We start from the raw sequence: 23,582 nt of genomic DNA on the forward strand, positions 1-23,582 counted from the left end.
TATGTTTGTGTCAGCTTATTTCCCGTAACTTCAGCTTAAACATCCAAAGCGACCCATCTTCCTTTTCAGGTCTTTTTATATTGAATAACCTCACTATTACCCGGTGGAAGTTGATTTTATAAAGAGTTCATGTAAGATTTTCAAGCTTCCAGAAGTATGAAGGGGTGTTTGACATTTCTTAGAGCCATGAACTGTCCTGCTTCCTGGCTCTCAGACAGCCCTTCCTGACCGTGTCCCTAACGCCTGCATCTGAGCGTTTGCAATGTATTTGCAATTATTCCTAAACTCTTGAATGCTCGCAGAAGCAGGGAGCGTTTGGAGAGTGCCTGGAAGACAGACTGCCTTTTTTTGACCCTTAGACATGACCTGAAAGCCTGTGGTGCCTAGTGGCACAGGTGGCTCGTGGGGTAGCTGGTCTGGTCTCCAGATGTCCCTTCAAAGGGATGGATCTCTCCTGTACATCTTGAATCATTTGTTGGGCATTTTATAAGGTGTTACACAGCCTACATTCAGCACGTGAGTTGATCTCACGCTGCCAGTGTTTCCTACTTTTCCTTGCTATTGTTATTTATAGATATATTCTGCCATGTATAATGTTATTTTAAATTGCTTACTCTAGTAAGGCCCACGTAAGTTTGGGTGATATGTCCATTGCTTGTTGCTTGTATACAGTTTCTTGCAAACTAAACTGTTTACGACAGCGTCATACTGCGATATGATCATTCAGCATTCAGCTAGTAACAGAGTTAAAAAAACCCCAAGTATTTCTGTGAAAGTTTTGCAATACTCTGTGGTATTTCTGATGTGCAGGTTATTGCTGCAGTTCATTGTCAGTCCATTCTTGTACGTGGGCTGTACGGCAGGTTGGATTGAAAGCTTCTTGTTCCCACTTATTTGTAACCTACTTGTGTCTTTTGCTGATAGTGCCCTTCCTGGAGCAGGGGAGTCTGATCTCATCTGCTCTGCAGATGGAGTGCTGCCGAGGGACTGGCACGGTGGCTGTGGCTGCCCACTTAACTGGTTCTGTTTCACAGTGCAGAGGGAAGCTTTGAGCAAGGCTTCAATATATTGAAAACACAACCCCAAAAACAAATTTGCATCTAAGATCTTGGATGTATTTTCAAAATGAGGTCATACAGCAGATGACTGACATAAAAATACGTCGAGAATGTGGACAGGGTTCTGATGTCTTAGTATACTAACACAGTCACTCAGTGGTTCAGCTGCACTTGGGCCCTTGAGCCGCTGGGGCAGAAGATGCAGAAGCACAGGGAGGACTCTGGTGGGACTGGCCAGACACAGGACTTCACCATGCCTCACTTCACACCATTCCCTTCACCATGCCTCATTCCTGTCTTGTTTTGCCAGTGTTTTTTGCATTTAACTAAGTGGGATTCCTGGCACCTTTTGGTTTCCAGAGTATACCTGGTTTGGGAGACTGGCACATTTGATGCTCCATGCTGCTGCTGCTGCTTTTAGACAGAGGCTGTTTTCCTCCAGTGTTGCTGGAGCTTGCTGGTTCTTTGCCTTCTTGTTTTTTGGCTCTCTGTCCAGGCTACCCTCAATCTGTATAAAAACTGTAAGCAAATTGTTTGCTTACGATATCAATTAGCAGCGCTAATTCTTGCACACTGGGAGATGTCCTGAAGAAAGAGAGGGCAATTTCTGATTAGTGCAGGCTCTTTGTCTAACCCCTGTGTTATCTGGTACCTCTGTCTCAGTTAAACACCAGTTTGCCAGCAGACTCCCACTGCTATCTCAGCGCAGTGCTAATAGAGCAAGTGGGGAAGAACTACCTGGGGAGGTAGGAGAAAATGCACGTGCCCCAGGTTTGAGGAGCACAATCAAGCCTCAGTCTCTGCTGACGTATTTCAGCAACAGCAGTCATGGTTAGGGTGTAGGACTCTGCTGACTCTTAAAAGCAAATTTTAAATAGCTTCCAGAACTTCTGCAAGAGGATCTTCAAACAGTTCAGAAGCTGGGTGAAATGACAAGTCAGTATTTGAAGGAGGTTCCATGGTGGTAGATCATTTTTTCCTCTTGGAGTGCTCCTTTGTGAGGAGAGTATTCCTAACCCCTTGTCAGCAGCAAGAAGGGGCAGGATGCAACACAACAGCCTTGCCCTGGTCTATATACAGACATATGGTCTACATAACATGCCATTTAAATAGGACCTGTTTTAATCAGAAATCCTGAGGCATACAGAACCAAGTCACCTCCTCAAGGAGCTGAAAGCAAACAAGGTTAATACTGAAAATTAATGTGTTGTATTCTGTAGTGGCTTTGCATTGATGTTAGGAATAATAAATACAGCCTTTCTAATGTTTAGTTACATGACCTTTACTATTTTCCTTTGCTTGAATAGCTGTGTAAGAATTGCCAGCTTTGGAAGCCTGAATTATAAAGCAGCTGTGATGGATAATTGACCATTCAACTTCGAGAATGGAGCTTCCTACCATTATAATTAATTTCTGTAGGCATCCACATGGCTGATTACTAGATTAACCAGTGGCCTGAGGGTGCTAATGTGTTACATTCAAACTCAGCTTCCTTCCTGGCCTTTAATACAAACATTTAGATAGCTAGTAAAAGGATTTGTACAATGCTGCAAAAGCATAATTGAAAATAACGGTTGGACTTGATGATCTTAAAGGTCTTTTCCAACCTAAACGTTTCTATGATAATTAAGGAAAAAAAAAAAAGTGACACTATAGTATATTCTGCTTGTAAAATCTCTGAGGCTTCAAAGGTAGTGATGTTGTCCTATAAGTGGGTTTGTTACCTGGTGTGCAGCTCCAGTTCACACATCTAGTTGAGGTGTTCCTTAGTTCTTTATTCTAGTTTTTGAGCAATGCTGTTTTGGGGTTTCTTTTTTTCCTTGAGTGTAAAATGGAGGAAAAAGAGCACCTGCTTTCAGTCCGAGCTGTAACAGTGATTATCTCTCACTGCAGAGATTTTTCCATGTTGAAGCAACGGCAATGAAGGACTCGGGAATTACATTGTAGGGCTATTCAGCATTCAGTGAAGTGCCTGGCCTTGGGAACAGAGTCCAAAATCCTGCTTTTAGACAGCTGGGTCTAAGCGCAGGATGGGGAACAGAGTTGTGTCCAAGGTAGACACATGCTTTGCAGGAGCTAGCTGCCTTCAGCAGGAAGGGTGGCAGCCACAGTTCCACCCACAGCAGCCTGCAGGTGGATGCCCAAGATTTTTTCCTGGAAGGTGGCTCTGAATCCCCCTCAACCAGAGATAACAGCCCAGGGTCAGTCATTTCCTGGGGGGGGCGTGTGACCACTATGGGATGACATGAAACAAAAGCAGCTACTTCTCAGGTTTGGGAAGGAATAAACCTGAATCTTGTGCAAAGTTGGAAAGTGTCTGCCACATCAAGAAGAAGCTCCTGTGGGGACCGTTGTGCAAGTCAGCAGCTGAGCGGTGCATTTACATTTTGAAGCAGTTCTTTGCAAGGGTAAAAGGGCAGGCCTGGGTGTGTATGATACTTTAAATACTTTAGATGTTGCCAGAGTTGCAATGCAGTTGTCAAATTTGGGTTTAAATACCTGAATAATAACCACTGCTTTAAAAGCGTAGGCCTTTTCCTGTATGGGATTGTTAATGTGTCAAAAACAGTGAAAGCACCCTAAAAAGGATGCTTGCAAACTCAAAAATGGGAAAGGTGGGAAATACTAGTCCTGTGCAATATAATCTGTGCAATACATTCTCTTCTGAACGTAATCTTTAGCAAAGGTTCTCTTTGGTGACCTGGCACAGAATGGAAAGTTAGGACGCTGCCCTGCCCCAAAATGTCCATTATTTATCACCTCTGCTGACTTTACAGCTAACTACTTTGATGTAGTTCTTAAAGTGGCAGCTTCTTCAGTCAACCAGTTGTGAGAGAAATGAGTTATTTTAATAGTAATCCTTTCTGGTTGTACAGAAGAGCTTGAAAATATGATTGGAGTGTGTTTGTTGTTCCTATAAGCTTGTTTTAGATTATTGAGTAGTTAGATTCAGCTGTGCAGAAAATGATACTTGATCGAGACTTTTCATAATATGTACTCACAAAAGGGCTGAAATAGTGCCATATAAATCTGGCACTGCTTAACTGTCTCAGATGCTGAATTTTAAAAGCTAAATAACTGCTGCTTTACATAGATTTCGTATGCAACATCTTTTTAAAAAAATACTTACATTACATGCATTGGTAGTAATTCCCTTACCCATCTTTATCAGGGTTTTGACCGGGTTTTTTGCATACTGCTCTGCATACTAAACCAGCTTGAGTTAGAGATGGATACACAACTTGCTAGTGAGAGGAGGTCTGAACCGCACAGAGAGGACCTGTGAGGAGAGGCAGGGACCAGGGGAAGAGAAGACCTTTCCTGTGAGAGGTCCCTCGTGTTGTGATTCTCCTGTTGCATATGACGGCCAAGAAGCAAGGAGCAAGACCAGCAGGGCTGTGTTTTGAAAAGATGGTCAGGAAGGCTTAGGAAGACCTGACTCTGCTCCTACACCTTCCTACTCACAGTCCCTGCGGAGTACAGGGCTGCCTGGAGAGGGCATGGCTCTCGGAGGGGAGGGAGCCCTCTTCTTTTGAAGGTAGGTGCTCCGGAGCAGCCTGGGAAAGGGAAGAGCGGTGGCGATGGGTTGAGAATTCAGCTAAGCCAGACTGGAGTTTCCTGGGACAAAGCAAAAGTAATTCTTGAGCCTGAAGGCTTTTTAGTCCTGCTGAATTTCAAAGGGCTGCTGCAGTAAGTGGAAGTGCTGGTGCTCCTGACCTTTTGCTAAGAAGCTTCTTTCATAACAGGGAGCGATAGGCAGCCTAAATATAGTGATTGCTGCCAGCTTCCCCTGTAATTCACAACCCTTCTGTTGTTCGCTTGTTCTGCCTGCATTCTTTTCGTCTCTGTTACTCGTAGTTTTGCTATCCTATCTTTATTTTAGTTTTTTTAATTTTTCTCTGATGAGGTACATGAAGACTACCTAGATTGCAGCACCAGGACATCGGATGAGCTAATTCTAACAAAAGTGTTGCATTTCACCTATTTTTTTCTAGATGTCTTTGAATTAAAGTGTAAGTCGGTTTCTAAACCGAAAGCTACAAATAGTTACTCATTTGATAACTTAGCAGTAGTATTGAGTGCTGAACTCAAATGCCCCTCTCATAAATCTAAGACAAGTTTTTCATTTACTCACAAAGACACTTGGGTGACCTCCGAAGTACAATTCGGAAGATAGCGCAGATCGCAAGCTATCTTGTTTGTTTGTTTACTGAGAATGACATTTTAATCACAAGAAAAATGGGCTGGGAAGACAGTGATATTTTCCAATCTTTAGAAACAAAATTACTCCTACCCTAGTTATAGATCTTTATGTAAAGGCAGACGTGTCCTTTCATTATCATTCAGTGACACTAGAAAAAGGCCTTGCCTGAAATCCATAAAATCTTGCCAAAATTTGGCTTCCAATACAGAAAATCAGAGAATGGGACATGTCACTTTAGAACATAATAAATGTATTAACTTTGTGTCTCTGAAGACTTTACAGAGAAGCATGAGTCATTTCAGTAATGCAAGAGAAAGTGAATCTGAAGAAACTTTAAAGCTTGCAAATAGGAAATGGAACCAGAATTTTGATTCCCCAAAATAAAAAAGTCATAACATAAAAGTTATATTCCTTAAACAGAATCAGACTCAGTATGAAAATTTATAGCTTTCATTTCTTCAACCCTAAAACTAAATTATTTAAAATCTAAAAATATAATTTAAAATTAGGCATGATGAATGTAAATGTGATTACTTTGATGAACCTAGAGTGTGAAGAAATAATTTCCCAAAGCAGAGAGGAGAAAATACTTTTGTATCAGGGAGTGCTGATTAGCCTTATCACAATGCAGACTGTGAGTAATTGAGAACAGTCTCATTTACTTTGGTTAAAATAGTATTGGTTTGCTAATTTTGTATAAAATATTTATTTTCACAGAAAGAAATCTTGAAATCGGATCTCATTGTCTGCACAGCAGCTGCTGTTCTGTCATTTGCTGTCAGTGCCAGTACTGTGTTTCTATCATTAAGGGTGTGTATCTGTCTTTATTTTTGTTCCCCCCTAAGATACTATCTCTTACACAAAACCACAGGGTGCTTTAACTGGAAAGAATACAGATTGTGGGAAAAGCGAGTGAAAATGTACATACTAGTCATGATAACATTCTTTGTGCAAGGCAGTTAGTTTATAGATATTTGTATTAATTTCGTTGTTACTTATTTGCTGTCTCTTTCTTTAAACCTCTGCATGTCCACAGCTCTTTTATAATACAGAACCTGAGGGACAGAATGAGTAAGCCTGATCACTTGCCTTTTTTCTTTCATTTAGGGAGGAAAAATTTGGTTAATAGTGTGTGCAAAATACATATTTCAAAGTCCATATCCACCTATGGAGTCAGAGGGTTTGAACATAGGAATAAAAATTAATTGCACAAAAATTACAATTATAGGAAGTGTTAAAAAAATGTAAAAAAGAAGTTTTATATAAAAATGTTGTTTGCAAGTTATAACTGTGTTCCTTTTTTTTTTCTCTTTCGGCCCAGCCGTTTCTCAGCATTGTCCTGTTTGCTTTAGCATGGACTGTGGGGTTTGTAACACATTACCTACTGCCTCAGCTTCGCAAGCATCACCCCTGGCTGTGGATTTCCCACCCCATCCTTAAAAGCAAAGAGCACCAGCAACGGGAAGTGAGAGGTTTGTAATAAAATCTTTCCTAAAGAATGGATGCAATGACTTGCAGCTTGTCTTGGTTTAAAAAAAATAATATTCAGAAGGAACAGAGTAGGGAGAATAAATTATGCTTTACATTTCTCTCTTCTGAAGAGCATGCATAGCCCATCATTTCCATTTCCTCCCCCGCCCCCCCCCCCCCCCCCCCCCCCATCATCAGCACATCTGTGGACCTGTAGAAGTAGTCTCCTCAGACCACTGCAGAGAACGGCTGCGGCTGGGCAGGCACCTCTGGAGATTGTCTACTCCAGTGCCCCTGCTCAGAGCAGGGTCAGCTAGAGCAGGTTGCTCAGAGCTCTGTCCACTTTTGGATATCTTCAAGCGTGGAGACTTCCCAACTGTTCTGGACAACAAGTTCTAGCATGTGATCATCCTTACAGTAAGAAAGGTTGGTTTGGTTTGTTTTTTTTTTTTCTTAAGTATGTTGAAATGGAATTTCAGTTTGTACCCACTTTCTTTTGTGCCATCACTGGGCACTACTGAGAACAGTCTGGCTCCATCACTTCACCCTCCCCATTAAGTATTTATACTGCCAAAATGCCCTCAATCAGGCATTAATAATATACCCCTGAGTCTTGTCTTCTCAAGCCTAAGCAATCCCAGTTCTCTCAGCTTCTTCTCCTGTGTCAAATGCACCTATCCCTTAATCATCTTACTGGCCCTAAATGGCCTTTCACGAGCCATCATTTGATCTGCCTTTTGCTTTTACATTACAGTAGTTACTCGCTGTGTCGCTTGATACGTTATAGTTCATGCTTAATAGGTTGGCATTTTATATAATTTAAAAACTTAAATGATTGATGCAACTGAGGCAGAATTTTTCTACTTTCTGGCATATAACTATATATCCTTTGAACAGCAAGGGTAGTGCCACTGAGAGTTCCAGTTTCCATCAGAACACTCGTAGAGGAACATTAGAATTGAAAGGAACTGTGAAATTTTCTTGAAGATTTGTTCTTGCTAATGTTTGCTGGCTTCAGTGGGTAGTGCCCTGATACATGCTAGTATCGGTAAATATTTTAGTGTGTCAAGGTCTGATTTCCTGTTCTGATAAAGCTGTTTCTGCAAGCAGCCAGTGTACTTCAAGAAGCACAGGTGTTCGTTTTTTTCTTTTCCACACCAGCTCTAATCTTGCTTTTGCTACCAGCCAAAAGCTTGCTTGTCATTTCTTGATGGATCCTGTGCCTTAATCATTCTCAATGTATGTTCCTGAGGTGTTTGAAGACAGCATTGTCAGAACACAGTCTGCTGAGGGACTTTAGTGTTCTTTAGCTAGACAACAAAAGAGTTCAGATCACTCTCTGCAAAACCATGCATTAAGGATTTAAATCTTTTTTTAAAAAAAAAAAAAAAATCACATCTTTTGAAACGATTACTTTCCAAACAAGGTTTGGGTATGAAAAAAGTACCCAAGAGACTTCATTGAAGATTGCCTTTTAACTTTTACTGCAATGTGCCAAGGAAAGTGTAGTAGAAATATAAATCTTACTAAGGATCATGCCCAGCTGAAAACATTGTTCAGGGCTTCCTCTCCCTGATGATCAGTAATTCTGATGAATACCCGAGTTTTATTGTCTGTTACATCACTTAATCATAAAAGACTACTCTAAGATTTCTTTCCCTTGTCCTGATTAAGTCTGTCTTCATTTGTCAGAAAACATTGTTTTCCTAAATGTAATGACTCAGCTTTTGAAAAGGTTGAGGGTAGAGATCTGCCAGACTGATCTCCCCAGATGGGTTTCCTTCTGCTTTGAGATCCAGCTGCATTTCCCATGCTGCCTGCTGTGGGCAACAGGCGTTTTTCCTTCTTTTGCAGTCCTCGTTTTATATGTGGCCCATTTCTGCGCTGTGGGGCTTACGTATTATTGAAATGTAGCTGGTGTTGTGTGTTAGAAAACAAGAGAAAATTATATATATATATATATAATTTTTTTTTCACTCCCTTAGTCTGCTGCAGAGGCTTTTTATCATGTTCTGAGATGAGACAGGCTGAGGAAAAGGTTGTGTAATCCCTTTGATAGATATGTCTGACAGGCTGTCTTCTTTCTTTTACCCTGTAAGAAAAATGTGGGAGTTGAGCTTAAAGGTTCCCTGTTTGTGTAGAAAGAGAAGCTTGGAAAAGGACAGTATCCTGTAGTTGTCAGGTGTGGACGATGAAAGGGCAAGTACACAAAAGAAGATGTCTGTGAGGAGCGTTTACTGCATAGAATTTCATTTTCAGGTTCCTAATTTTTGACAAGTGTAGTGCTATGAGGAGACAAATGGCGGCTTGCAATTAGACGAGCAGCTGGTATTGACAATTCCACGAGTTTATTCCTGGCTTTGTTTCATAGACTCTGAATGAGCTGTTCAAACTCTCAGGCCTTCCACGGAATAGCAATTATCAGACCAGTTCTCATGATGCCCCTATGAGATAACTCATTTATTACTTGTCATTGTTTTGCCTGACTGCAGGAAGAAAGGCTGAGGCCAAGATCTGTGAACTTATGGTATAATAGATGTGTAGAAACCACTGCAGGACTGAGTGGGAAAGAAACCCTGAAACACTAGAGACTATTTTTTTTTCTCCTTCTCCCCACCGCTGTTTTATACCCCACAGATTCATGTAAAGCTTTTTCAAATCATCCACATCTTTCCCTGGGCCCCCTCTGAATGTAAGCTTTTTTTTTTTTTTTCCTGTCTGCATTGTCTGCACACATCTCTCCCTGCTCCTGCAGCTACCTTCTTTTTGGTCTACTTGATATGCATATCTCTTTATTCAAGCTTGAGCTCTTACACACAGCTCAGCTTTGGGCATTTGGATCAAGTTCTTGAGTGGAGCTCTGGGAGCAATTTGTAGTTCAGGAAGAGGGGAGAGGAATGGAGAAAAACAGCTAGATTCCAAAATGGGCATTTTGCTGCATGTAGGAGCTTTTAGGATGTGGCCTTTAGGTAATAAGAGGAGGAAATATTTTGACATTATTACAAGAAACAGAAGTTCATAATATTTTCTGAAGGCAGATTTTTGCAAGAGCATTGCCTTAGCTTAAGATGCTGGTAAAACATGTCTTAAAGCTAATTTGAAAGGATTGCTTTTAGATCTTTCTCTTTGAGCCTATACAATACACAGCTGTGCCTGCAGAACATACAAATCTGCTGGCTCAGCACGTCGTCTTTGCTTGTCATTGAAAAGGTGTATGTGGGAGTGTGGGATCCATATGCATCGTTTCTGCAAGGAAGAGTATTGGAGGTTCGGTAGCTAGCACTGTTATTTCGGAGTCAATACCACGGTCTGCCTTTTTGTGATCAGTTTTTTTCCAATAATCTTGTCTGGCTGAGGTCAGTTGAGAATAAAGACATTATTTTTGTCTGTACACAAGTGTTTCTGCACTCAGTTCACTGAAGTTCTCATAGCAGTTGGATTGCACAGAGCATTCAGTTTTTGTTTAATATTCATATTAAGCACTGTGATGTTAGAAGATTCTACTACACAAAAAGATACTCTTTACTGGTGAATGATGTGATCCTGGCAGATACTTTTACAGTGGCTGTTTTAAGTGTTTTGAGAAACATCTGTGACAGTTTCTAGTTCCTGTTAATTCTTCAGTCTTTAGATCTCAAAGGATATTTCATTTTTCAATGAGGTCAGTGATGCTTTGCAGTCTAATGAACAGTGTTTCACCACTATAAGATGGGGAAGGAGGAGGCGCAAAGTTCAAAGGAAGTTCCCTAGGTCATCCACCAGGTCGGTGCCAGAGCAGGAGAGGGTCCCTCTGCAGTCGTTGCATCACTAAAAGCACTATTTAATATAGTGACTAAGTAATTGGATTATGTAGAAACTGCCATCTATCACGTACCACCTTTTATTGTTTCTGAGTGCTTCTCATGAGTGCAGTTATAAGCAGCAAAACAGATACTCTCTAAAATCAGAAAAGAACAAAATTATTCTCTGTTGCAAAAGAATTATGAATTCCATTGTTTCATGAATTGGTTGGTTCTATTTATTAATGTGAGCTAACTGGCTTCTTCTCTAGTACTGCAGTGCAAAAAATGCTGATTCTTTGATGAAATGATCTGTTATCTGAACTTCTATTTCAGATGCTGCTCATTTGATGTGGTTTGAAAGGCTCTATGTCTGGCTTCAGTGCTTTGAGAAATACATTTTGTATCCAGCTATAATACTGAATGCCCTCACCATTGATGCTTTCTCAATTAGCAAATACAAGAAGCTTGGTACACAGTAAGTATGTGATTAGTAGAATATTTGGTTTTAGACTGAAGACTGAAAAATGAAATTGTTTCTTAAATGTCTGTTTGCTTGTCAGACTTTGCTTTCATGCATTATTAGTTCAGTGTACAATAATCATTGGCTTTGCTGAAAGAAAAAAGCAAAACTACCTTAGCACATGCTAAGACATGACTCCAGTGAGAGAGAAAGAAATTAAAGGATTAAGGAGCTATATATAGATATATATGGAATGTCTAACTGTCAATTAAAAGCAAGACACACTATACCAGGCTGCAGGTGTTTGATGGGCATAAACACAGTGGGGTAACTAGAATTAATCAGATGAAAATGAGAAATCTAGGCTGGATATCAGGAAATGTTTCGTAGCTGAGGATTTTTAAGACTACGACGTAGTCTCCCAAAGGAATTATCAGCAGCTTCACCGCACAAGTCTTCTAAGGCAAGACTGAATAAAATATTCAACAGTGTAGAATGGTGGGTAGTCCTGCATTAAGAGTGGTTTGAGAAAGGCAGGGATACAAGTTTTTCCAGAGTCTGATGCCTGATATTAAGCAGCACTGGTGATGCTGATCCGTGGTCTCAGTGTGATCCTTGCAGACAGCCTTTTATGGTAAATATTTTGGTCAGTGACTTGCCTACTGCAGATATTCAGCAGGCTTAGTGACTGCAGTATCCCCAGCGAGCAGAGTTTCTGCAGTCTTTTTATCAGAATGACAGTGATGCAGATGATAAAAACAAAGAAACAGCCTGTGTTCAGGAAGGAAGGTTCCAGCAGCAAGAAAAACTGCTGGAGGGCGGGGGAGTTCCTCAGTATTAATAATAATTTAGATTCTTAACTTTAAATATTAAATAAAAGAACTTTGATGTAAACATTGCATGTTGTTTTAATTATTCTTGTCTTTTGAAGAGCAATGCAGCTTTAGGGACTGCACAGCTATAAGGAAAACGTGGCCCCTGCTTTTAGGGGCTGAAACTAGGACTAGGACGTTCATCTGATTTTCTGCATATTCCTCCCAGACAGCTCCTTCTCCGCAGAGGCTCTCAGCCGTCACTCGGAGATAGCCTGTGTAGTTCCCCACCAATGTTTTTCCAACCAGGCACTTGGGGGAGATGCTAAGGCCAAGGTGGTTCAGGAGCTTAGGTGTGTTGTCCAGGGTGAAACTGAGTTCACACTCATCCCTCTACTTGGTTCTGTAAGGCTGGCAGAGCTAAAGGTAATCAAAATGTCGTTTGTCACTAGCAGACATGACTGAATACGTGCACAGAGCAAATACGAAGGGTTAGGAAGGTGCTATTTTTACATAGTCATTCCTCCAAGCTAGATTGCACTTTAAAGCGTCACCTCCCTCAAGTGTTCAGAAGTAGTGAGTCAGTCCCCCAGAAATCTTGAGATTAAAGAAAGTAATTACATTTGTCAGCCTTTGATTGTTTGGCCTGTAGGGGAATACCACAGTCCTTTCCTTCCCCATCCCCCTTGTGTCTGTGTGATCACCTTGGATTTAAAACCTGTGTTTTCCTCTCTTTCTTGTAACTGAGGTCTATCCACAGCACTCCCAGGCTCCCTTCTTCTCCGGCACTCCTCTTTAATACCCTTCCCCAGCAGCTCCCATGGCAATGCCACGCACAAAACGTTCATCTTCGGGTCCTACTTCTTTCTCCTCAACTCTGCAAGCCTGTGAGGAGTCCTGGGTTCTCCTTGCTCTTTCCGTGTACAGTATTACTGAGGGCTAACGTGTTGGTTTCCGTTGTTGGAACATTCCTTAGTTATTGCTCACCCAAGGATCAGACCGCATCACGCTGCGGAGGAGGGAACGCACTCTCCTGCTCCGTGTCTGAAAGTGGCTGAGGTGGTACATTTTGCCTGGTTTGAATTTGAAGTTTTTTCTCAATTTGCATGCGTTTTTTAGAGAAGCTTCATCTTGCTTTGTGATTTAAGGGACTGAGGCGGTTTGCTTCCTGAGGAGGCAGAACAGCTCCTTTGCAGCCAAGAGTTTGCTTGAGCTTCCCAGACCCCGATGTGCTGGTTATTAATGGGACCCACGCTGACAAGCTGCAGTGCCTGCCCATGCTACCTGCCACGGAGGCTTCACAAATAAGCCCCCCTTCTCTCTCTCAGGCCCCAGGAAAAGCATCTTGTGTGGCAGTATCTTTAAAGAAGAGGGATAATGAGCAAATTATCTTCTGTTACCCCTGAGAGCATTATTTTTTAAAATGTGTCTCTCTCTTTTTTTTCTTTTTTTTTTTTTTTTTTTTGTGAAATTTTCCACATGTTAACAGATCCAAGGAGGAAACTTTAAGTTTTCCGTGTGAAAATTCCCCCATGTTAAAAGATATTTTTTTCCTTTCTGAAGGATGTGAGATCCAAACGGTTTATACAGGGCACACTGGAATGGCTTCTAGTTGCTTCAGAATCTATTTAGCTTAGTCACTAGATTTTCCACTCAGAAATCTGGGGCAAATTGAAAAGAACAGCTTTGACAAGGTGAGAAATAAGGTAAGCTTGGCATTTCATTCCAACAGTGATGTCCTGGTGATCCTTTAGAATGACCTGCACTCAGATAAAGTTACGTCTGCGTTACAGAAGATACACAATAATGAATAAATGCCACATAAAATAAAATCAAGCTGGAAATGTGCAGATGCAGGAGCCTTGCTAGAATGATAAAAACCTGTTGAGAGCTTTCTGGCTTGTCAAGTGTCAGTCATGGCAGCAGGTATTCTGGTTCACAGCAGGATGGAGAAGAACCTTCCATGGATCTTGCAAATACCTGGCCTACTTTGTCACTCATTATGCATTAAAGTCCCTGTTTGTTTTCATCAGCATCAAAAAGACATCAAAAAGACAAAAAGTGCATCTTGCTTAAGAGAAGTCACCTGGCTCTCAGTTCACAGGGCTGTTTACTTGTACATCTCTATTCGGTTTGGGTTGTCTTTTCAGGAATAGATCCAGTACAGTTCTTGGTCATCAACATGCAAAACTGCCATCCAGATATACTTGTTCAACTTCCAGAAAACGCTGAGGGTACCTGATATCACTAAACACTCCGAAATTTGATGTGATGGTTCATTAGGAGGCTTGAGCCTGAGCATGCCCAGAGCTTTCTGAAAACATCACTTGTCTCCGCTCTTATCCTGACTAGGACCCAGAAACCAAAAGGTTTAGAGCTGAGAGCTGTTTTGCAGCATCTCCTGTATGTGATCAAGATTGAGTTCTCTGCTTTGATTTCCTTCCTTTTAAAAACCTTGATAGAGAAAGTGGTGTTGTCCATTTCCATTAACCAGTCCAACTGCTAAGCACTTACCAGGAAAGTAGAGGCCATAGGAGGTTTGCGTGTGATTCCTCCTGCTTTGGCAGTAAGGAAATTCTTACAGGAGTGGGGAATCATGTGTTTCAATTCCTGCTCCTGGCCCTGTTGCTGTGGGTTTTAGTGGTTGTTGAGTAAAATACAGAATCGTGCAAGTGTTCGTGGTCTGGAGCCCGGTACCGTGTCACATCTCAGGGCAGTGCCCATCAGTGCTTCTCCGCCTTGGACTGAAAAAGACCTTCCAACTCTTCCTGGCACAGATTCAGCCAAGGAAGGAGGAGTTGATGGTAACTTGCAGGATGAGATGTGTGTCCGAATCCCTCCAGAGCTGGAAAGTGATTGGATCTGGGTTCCTTCCTTCCCAGGGAAGCCGTGTAACCAGTAGGCTGCTGCAGAAAAGTCTGGCTGCACGGCTGCTCATTTGAAGGGAAAGAGCTGTGCGCAGTTCCCTGCAAGAATGATGAGAAGGGCTGAGGTGTGCTGGAGGGGATGGGGGGGACAAAAGGGGGACAAAGGATCCTCACCTGCAGACTGAGGTCAAGGTGAGTTAGGCGGGAGAGTATTTTCAGACACGTCACTGTCCTGAGGAATTTCCATAGGGTGGCTTTAGACAGCTGCTTGCTGCCTGATTCTGCACTCATGCTGGAGAAGGAGCCAAGGTTGGATTTTAATTTACCCAGGTGATCTAGAAATTAATAATCTGTGTCTGAGACCTTTCTAGGATCTAACCCCCAGAACTGGCTGTATTATCAAGAGATCAAAATTGTTGTCTAAGCAAGACCATCTTTCTAATTCTGTAATAATCTTACAACCAAAATTTTAAAAGGTGGACACCCTTGTCTCAAGAGTTTAGATACATATCCAGAAACTGGAGTGGTTATTTAAATCCAGGAGGTGCCAACACATTACCCCCATCTTTCCTTCTCAGATAATCGTATTTTCTTACACAGAAAACTGTGTTGTTTGCTGGAGAGTTCAAAGAGGAATGTTACCTTCTTGGAGATACAGCAGCAAGCACTTTAATTTTTAAAGATTAGACTTCTTGTTTTTTCTGTGTGGTCACTGGCTATTTAGAGTTCTCAGCTGAAGTTCACTCTCTGGAATGTAAGAAGGGAGAGTAAAATGCAGATTGCAGACATTTTACAGCAACACACAATTTCTTTTCATCTGATGAAGGAATTTCTATATAGAAATACTTGACCTTCCAATCAAGAACAATGGTAAGAATTTTAATCACTTCACATCTATGAGTGTTTCTATCCAGAATTTTGACATTGTGGCTAATGAAATTAGGAGAATAATTGTAAACTGTATCATCATGTGAAATTTATAGTAATAAAAACCCTGGAGTTCAAGATTTCTTTTCAAATTACAGTAATGTATTAATGGAAGTGCCAAGATACTTCACAAACTTAAATTTTATTTTAAGAGCAATGTAAAAATATCCTTTTTAGATTCTTAGCTTCTAGTAGTCAATGCTGTTCTTTTTAGTACAGAGTTCTTTCATTATTACAGATTACAAGTGTGTAATAAGGGAAAAATATGAAGTTGCACATGGGTAGAATAAATGTGATTATTAAAAAGAACATGGGAATAATACCAGAAATCGGTAAGATGTGTAGATTTAGATATATATAGTGATCTAAAATACATCTGGCACAGCTACTTGTATTTAAGACCTTCCTAATTTAATGCTTTATGACTTTGACTTGATTAGGTTTTTCTTTCTGCCTTTCTTACAGCTGTGATATTATCCTGATAACAGTTGCTGGGATGAAACTCCTCCGCTCCTCGTTCTGTAATCCTATTAATCAGTTTGTTACTTTGAGCTTTACTGTGATCTTCTTCCGATTTGACTACAGAGATATTTCAGAAAATTTCTTGCTGGATTTCTTCATGATGTCCATCGTGTTTCATAAGGCAAGTTTTATAGCTCCTGTCATTACTTTGGTAAATATATTTTCAGAGCTTTATGTATCTTCTCAGTGTCACCATGCTCATCAATATGTGGCAGGATTTCTTAGAAGTAATGAATGCATATATAGACAGTTTATTGGTACTATAGAGGAAAAAACCTTGAAACCAAGGTTCCAGTTAAATGTCTTCTCTGGTTTTGTGCAATGTTTTGCATTTGCTTTTTGTTCACATGTTGCTATAGAAAGTTCAGAATTGTTGTTTTCAAGAGGAGGAAGATCCTCAATGAGTTGGAAAGAGCCTCTTGAGTCATTAGTGCAGGGCTGCCCTCCAGATCAATTGCCTGGTGTTTTTATCTGGGTTTCCTTTGAATGCCTCTACTGTTTGACTCAACAACTTCCTTTGGGAAATTATTCCATTATCTAATCATCCTCATGATAATAAATGTTTTCCTAATGTCAGCCTTAACATTTTTCTTTTCCCTTTTTTTCAGTCTGTTACCCTTGTGATGCTGCCCTTAACCTTAACCTCAGAGCTCCTTCCTCTCTTTTACATTGTTAACTCTTGGAGGGTGCTGTAGTTGAATTTACTTTAAAAAAGACCTTTCTGCACCAGTCAGATCAGATCCTGTCTTGATTTGCTATCTGTGCTCGTTCACTGAAAGAAGTGCATTTAACTTGATAAAATATGAGAAAATATTGAAGGCTTGCCTAATGCTTTTACCAATTCTTTTGTATTTTGTTTTGGTTTAAAACTTGTTGGTCCCTGACAGCCATAACATACGATACAGTTTGTTCTGAAGTTCTGGTGAGGTGTTTGGTTTTGTTGTTGGGGATTTTTTGGTCAGGCTTGTTTGCTTGTTTTCATTTTCTAAAATATTCCTACTATATGTGTGAATATGACCCAGCTAACACCACTTAATTTCTGAGAGGAGAAAGACATGGTTCCGTATTGACGGCTGCGTGTGCTGTGGAGATGCCCAACGATGTGTGTGGAGATATTTAGCCCTTCTACACAAGGGGTGTCAGCTCAGACCACTGTCCATGCCCACCTAGAAGTTCCAGGCTTCCTAAGGAAAGACGCAGTTCGTTAGTGTTATGTTGGGAGCTCCCAGTCATTCAGGCAAAAAGCGAAGCAGAAACTCGGTGCTTTTCCTGGTTCATATCTGTGCTGCTCTCAGGGAGGAGGAGAAGGGAGGAATAAGTCAGTGAGGGAACTTGGGCTTTTTCTTTTTTCTGAACTCTTGGACCACACTCTTAATAGGAGCTTCACCTGCCTCAAGCCTTCAGCCCTCTGACCCCTTGTTCTGCTTTCTCTCTGCGGGGGTGAGGAGGCAGGACTTGGGGAGGGAAGGCAGTAGAAAAGGAAGAGAAGAGTTGATACAAACCCTGCTTTAAAAAGAACCCCCGCTCCATGCTCCGTGATCCTAAAATACAGTTAAAGTAAATTTTTAAGCTTCTTACCTTGGAGCAAGAGATGAGCAGTGGAAGTGATGCAGAGCATTGTGGCAGTTTTCAGTTGTCAGCATTACTGTATTCCCTAGAGTAAGGGGTGAATTTCTGTCTCCGGAGAAGATTGTCGGTGATGTGCATCAGTGGACATCCCATGTCTGGATAATGACCTGTTTAGTCCTAGAATTCATTCTCCAAAAATCTCTTTACAGGATCAAAAAAATGGCACCCTAGAATTGAAAGTCATACTATTCATTAATTATTTTGAAAATGTTGATCTTCTGAGCGTATCACACAATAGTGGTGTTTTTTATATATTCCTAAAAATAGGATTATTGCAGGTTTTTGGAAGAGAGGTAGGTAAAAGCTTTTCAATGGGCTTTTTTTTGGGGACTTGCTTGAGTAGTTTAAAGCTACTATTTACAGTAGAACGACTGGCGATAGCAATAAGAATGAGATACTGAAGGATGTGTATCAAATTAAGCAGAGATGTTTGCTAGAATAACTACTACTCTACCAGACCGAAAGTTTGTACTACAGACGTGTTCTGAAAATGTAGTTTTAGCATTGATCTGCCATCTTCTTCAGTGTGATAATATCTGAAATTTTACAGGTCATCAGTTCATCAAGTGGACTTGTCCTTGTTCCATTTTAAAAAACTAATGTTAAAGGGTTGAATTATTTATATTAGAAAATCACATGCACAGTTACACAATGATCATTACAGCCAATCTGAAAAATAGCAATTAAAGTCTTATTAATGCAAATCATAAAAGGCATAACTTTTCTTTAGCCCAATTGAAGCCTGAGCTTTAATCAGTTCAATATTGTGGAACTTTATGAACAGATATGGGCACTTGAGGATAAAGATGGTGTGTGTTTATTCCATATTCCATACTATAGGCCCTAACCAAGCTGCAATCCACCTCTGTTCCTAAAAGGTTTATGGGTCTTCACACATTCTGTCTGTCTGTAGTTCAGTCATTTTTATGTTTGCAACTATTTTTAAAAAGAAAACCAAAACCTGAGAGAGTCTCTATTACCATCACTTTTGGCTATGCAGAACTTACTACACAGTCATAGCTGGTTTCTGCTTATTCATTGAAAAAGTCAACTTACCACCTTCAGAATTAGAGAACACTAGGAGTGCTGTGCCTTTAGGCAGAGTGATGGTAATTTTTAAGCATGGTTACCCCACAAAAAAATATTTGCATGCTCTCAAAGCACTGTGGTAGTAAGCATTTATTTTCTTCTGCCAGGCACCAGGGAAGCAGGCATCTAAATTCAACAGACATCCACAACTGCACTAGTGACTCTTGAAGCAGATTATGTTGAATAAAACTTTGCTAATAATGTTCGGTAGAATATTTCTGAATATCTCACTGATTGTGCTTCCCTCATTTTCCCCATTGTGCTGTTGATTTAATGTAATTTAGTCAAATCAGAAGCTCCAAAAGAGCGTATTACTCCCTGAACAAGTTGAGGCATGGAAGTCTGAATTGCTGCTCACAGATTTCTATCTGTGTTTGCAAATAGCCAAGCCACCCACACTGAGTAACACAGAGAACAAAAGAGTCTATTCAGTTCAATTCCTGAGGATATTTTAACCGAGATGGATTTTTTTTGTCTTTTTAACATCATAGGACTTACTAATGCAACACAGTTAATTAACTTCTTTTTAAAATATCATTAGCTGTTTACATTTTGACAAGTTGCAGAATGTGAAAACTTAATGCTATAAAAGTTGATTAGGTGTATGCAGAGTGTGCTGGTTTGTCTTTCAAATTGTCTTGGGAAGGCAGCAAGAAAAACTTTTAGGAAAGACTTCCTTACTTATTTTTAAGAGTGATCACAGCTTTCAATTTAAGTGGAACAGGACTTCTCCATCTTTCTTCTGCTAAGGCTTTCCATGTAGCCAGCCTAGTTTGTGTCCTTGGCTACAGCCTGGGATTCTTTTGTCCAAAACTCCTTTTGTCAAAACAAATGTTTTATCCAAAACGCCTTCTTTAAATCAGAGCTGAACAGCCTTTTAAAAACACGCAGTTGCTCATTCAGAAATGATGGGTGTAGTGCTATGACGTATACTCTACATCTACAGGATGTCAGACTGGATAATCAAGACAGACATCTTGGTCTACATGACTCCATGTAAACTCTTTAAATGACCCAGTTGTTCTCCCTGGACTTTTTAAAAGATGACAGTGCCAAGGTTAATAAGAATGTTCATATTAGTTGAAACTGGAAAGCCACAAATAACTGAGAATGTATTCTTCATAGGCATAGCAAGGGTGGAATATATAATAGGACTTAGGAGATTTCTTCCCAGGCTTCTAACAGTAGGAAAAGCTCTGAGACGTCTTCTGTAATAGGGTAAAAAATATGGGAATATTAACCAGTTTAATAAATTGTTTGGGAATGATGAAAACATGGGCCTGCCTTCTACTTTTCTGATGTCTACTGGCATAATACTAAACGGCGGAAAAACTCTTAACGCATTAAAGACATGTATGAGAGGGAGAGTGTGAGCATGGTCACATGTTACAGATCATCTAGTCCACCTTTCCTCAGTATGATTAAAAAAAAAAGTCAGAAAGGAATGCGGTGCCCAGCACTGCCCTTCTTGGCAGATGTGTGAGCTGCTTTTAAAGGATGTCTGGAGTAACAACTGTTCAAGTCAAGAATGAAGAGGTATTGTGAAGTGGCAACCCATGCAAATCATTCGAACAGCAAGGATATCAGTTTGGAACTGGCTGAGTGTTAACAAAGATGCTCAGGGCAAGGCTTGTCCACAGCACTTTAGCTGTGCTCTCTTAAAGATACGGCTTTCTATTTTACCCAGTGCCAGGGGCATCCTCTAAATCTTGCTGTGGCGAGGAGTCACGGTGTCTCTCTGAACTGCTTTAGGAGCCTCAGGTGGTGCTGCTGATATTGAGCTGAAGGAGCAAAGACAGCAAAAAAAAAAACCCCACCTCAGTAGTGTGAACGTGGAGGCTTCTGGCTATAGTATGCCCTTGGCTACTACAAAAAACTGGTGGAACTTTTTTGCTAGTCTGCTCACTACGGTTAGCAACCAGCAGCGTGTTGGAGATTCCTGTGTGCCAAACTGTGGTGAACTGGCTCTTCTACGTGCAACTCTCGCATCTGTAGAGCACAACCGAGAAATTATACCCGTACTCTCGAATATGTATTTTTGACAAATCTGTGTAGCTTCCTTTGAGCCCTAAAGAAAGAGCCACCCCTAGTTTATGCAGTCGTCTGCTACACAGATCTGGATGTGTATGTTAAGACCCAGTGTCGCTGGCCATCTAATGTATAGGGCCACAACTCTGCATCTCTTTCAGTGTCTTGTGTGTTCCTGGCAGGCAGTTTAATGGCCTCTTAATTTGTGTGTGTGGATGAACTAATTAGCAATACTAAAATATGAAATCACCTTATATTTTCTTATAGTCAAGTCCTCTGAGAGTTCTGAATTTGTCTTCATGCATAAGGCAAAATAATCAAAGAACCAGAGCTTGTTAAATTTGCCTTCATTAACACTGAATTCATTTGCCTAAGTACTCTTACCCCTGCTGAGCTCACTTAAGAATACAATTTCCCTGTCTGATATTTTTTCTTCTTTCCCAGAATACATTTTCCAGCTAATAAGGAATCCGCATTTTTTTATAAGAATCTTTCTCTTCCTGTATACTTCTTTCTGCCATAGGATCCAATTTATGAAAGAGGATCTTTATGTCACAAGTAACTCCAGCTAAGACAGCCAGTATGTAACAGCCTGCCAGACCTGTGCTGATGAGGCTTAACTTTCAACATCCACAGCACAGTCCTTTGGACAGGAAAGAAATTAGGCGTGTCATCTTGTTTTCCTTCATTTTATGAGGAAGTGCTACCAAGTGCATTGACCTTCTTGGTCCTTGGTTGAGGTCAAGTAATTAACCTATTGGATCTTTTTATTGCCTTTGTGGCAATAAAACTCTTGGTTAGTTGGCATGTCCTGTTGATTGATTTAGGTGCTGCTTATAAGTCAAAAGCCTTTTTCCTTTCCCCTTGTGATTTTTCATCCTTCTCTAAATCTGGTGTTTCACTTCAAAGCTTCTGGCACTAAGTCGTTAATTCATATTTTAATCCATTTCTTGCTGTTCGTGCATACTGAAATCCAACATCTTAATCAGCTGCGCCCTCTTGGCTCACAGCTGTTTCCTCAACTTTTGATATCTGGCATATAAACCCTGTTAAGACACTTTCTGCTGAGTAAAATACTCAAGGCTACACCTGATATTTGACAGGATAATCCCAGTGGCATTTTCCATAGATGCCTTAACTCTCTTGAGCACTGTACAGTTCATGTTTCCTTGTAATATTGGAGAAATGGTTTAATTGATTTTTCATTCAGCCTTCTGTCACTGACCTTTTTGTCAGACTTCGTTCCTGACACTATTTCCAGATTGCATTTTCTCTCTCTTTTTTTGTGTGTTTTTTTCCTTTAGAACGCGACAAACGCACTCAGGAGCACAGGGAGGTGTACGCTTCCTGGGTCAGTCTGGCTGGCTGCACGCTGAGGACTGTGTTCATATACGTTCTTGCTGATAGAGGTGTGTTTTGCATCTGGTGATGCAGGCACTGAACGAGAAATCGAGAGCATCTGGCACTTCAGCGCAAAACTTCCTCTTGTGCCTTTTTTTACGTCTGCTTTTTGTAAAGGAGATTTCTGGGATGATGCGGTCTTGGCAGGAGCCGTGCCTGTGAAAGCTTCACTGAAGAGGCTGGATCAGTGCAGCTCCCAGCTGATTTATTTTGCTTGTCTGGCCCTTTGCAAATTAAGCTGATTAGCTCTGATTTTGTCCTTTTTGCCCACCTCAGGAGATATGGGAGACGGTTTCTTACAGTCCCGCAGGCTCCTTCTCTGGGCTTTTGCTGTCATCTGACAATGTAGGAAGAAGCAGCATCTGCCATGAGCAGATCCAGGGCTGTTAGGTTATATCATCATCTTATTGTCATAGTCCTCATCATGCTTGCTTCTGCCTGATGGTTAACATTGAACTTCAAATATAAGGCTTCTGAGGCTTGTTACCCAAAATAGTTTAAAACAAGCCTGTTTTGTACTCCGTCGATGTTAACTGCTGAGCGCTGTGTTTCAGGAGTATATTCCTCTGAGGTTTGATATCAGAGCCTAGGACTGATTATAATTTGATCCTCTTATATATGTTGCATTAGACAATGATCTTGAAATCCCACAATATAAAGGCTTCAAATGTCTGTAAGCAGATGCAAATAAAGACAGCCCAGAAAGCGTTTGTTGTAGATTCAAACATCGTGCTCTTCAAATATGCCAATAGAATGTCACAATGACTTAAGACATAAACATTACAAACCTTTAATATTTCCAGCAAGTCTTGTTTTGTAGGACTTCATAAGTGAAGTTTGTTTTAAATGACATTAAATAAAAACCAGAAAGTCAACGATTTGTAAAGCAAAGCCATAAACTAGAATAAAATTATTTCACCTAATTTTAATTTCATATCCATAAGCACATACATGCTCACAACTTTTCCCTCTTAATGTATTTTAATTTTTATTGACATAAAAAAAAAAAAGAAGAAAAAGATTACCAGTAGGTATTAGAATTTCCTTCCAAGACTCGGAGCTACCAATTGACTAGAATTAGCATAACATGAAAAACTAAATACCCTCCTAGCATCTTAGAGTTCAAATCCATCCCGGTTTCTCAGGATCCAAACAGGAATATAAAGAAGTACCTGTTCAAAGCAGGAAATAATTGCTTTCTGCATTTAACTTTTTTGATCTCTCAATTTTGTGTTGCACATAAAGCATATAGCCATATGTATATGACAGTTATTTTTGTTTAAAACCAATTTGTGCATATACTTTTTAAAAAAAAAAACACAGCAAAATTCAA

At 40.5% G+C, this 23,582-nt stretch overlaps 1 protein-coding gene across 1 annotated transcript in view; it reads left to right on the forward strand.

Moving 5' to 3' along the window:
• Positions 1-23,582, forward strand: part of PCNX2 (pecanex 2) — a 159,806-nt gene that overhangs the window by 71,012 nt on the left and 65,212 nt on the right. The window contains exons 18-21 of the mRNA XM_040597716.1: positions 5,980-6,072; positions 6,584-6,734; positions 10,848-10,989; positions 16,046-16,223. Of these exons, the coding sequence (XP_040453650.1) occupies positions 5,980-6,072; positions 6,584-6,734; positions 10,848-10,989; positions 16,046-16,223 (564 nt within the window). The remainder of the gene's footprint in view (positions 1-5,979; positions 6,073-6,583; positions 6,735-10,847; positions 10,990-16,045; positions 16,224-23,582) is intronic.

The sequence above is a fragment of the Falco naumanni genome, chromosome 6 (genome assembly GCF_017639655.2).
Source record: "Falco naumanni isolate bFalNau1 chromosome 6, bFalNau1.pat, whole genome shotgun sequence".
NCBI classification, from domain to species: Eukaryota; Metazoa; Chordata; class Aves; order Falconiformes; family Falconidae; genus Falco; species Falco naumanni.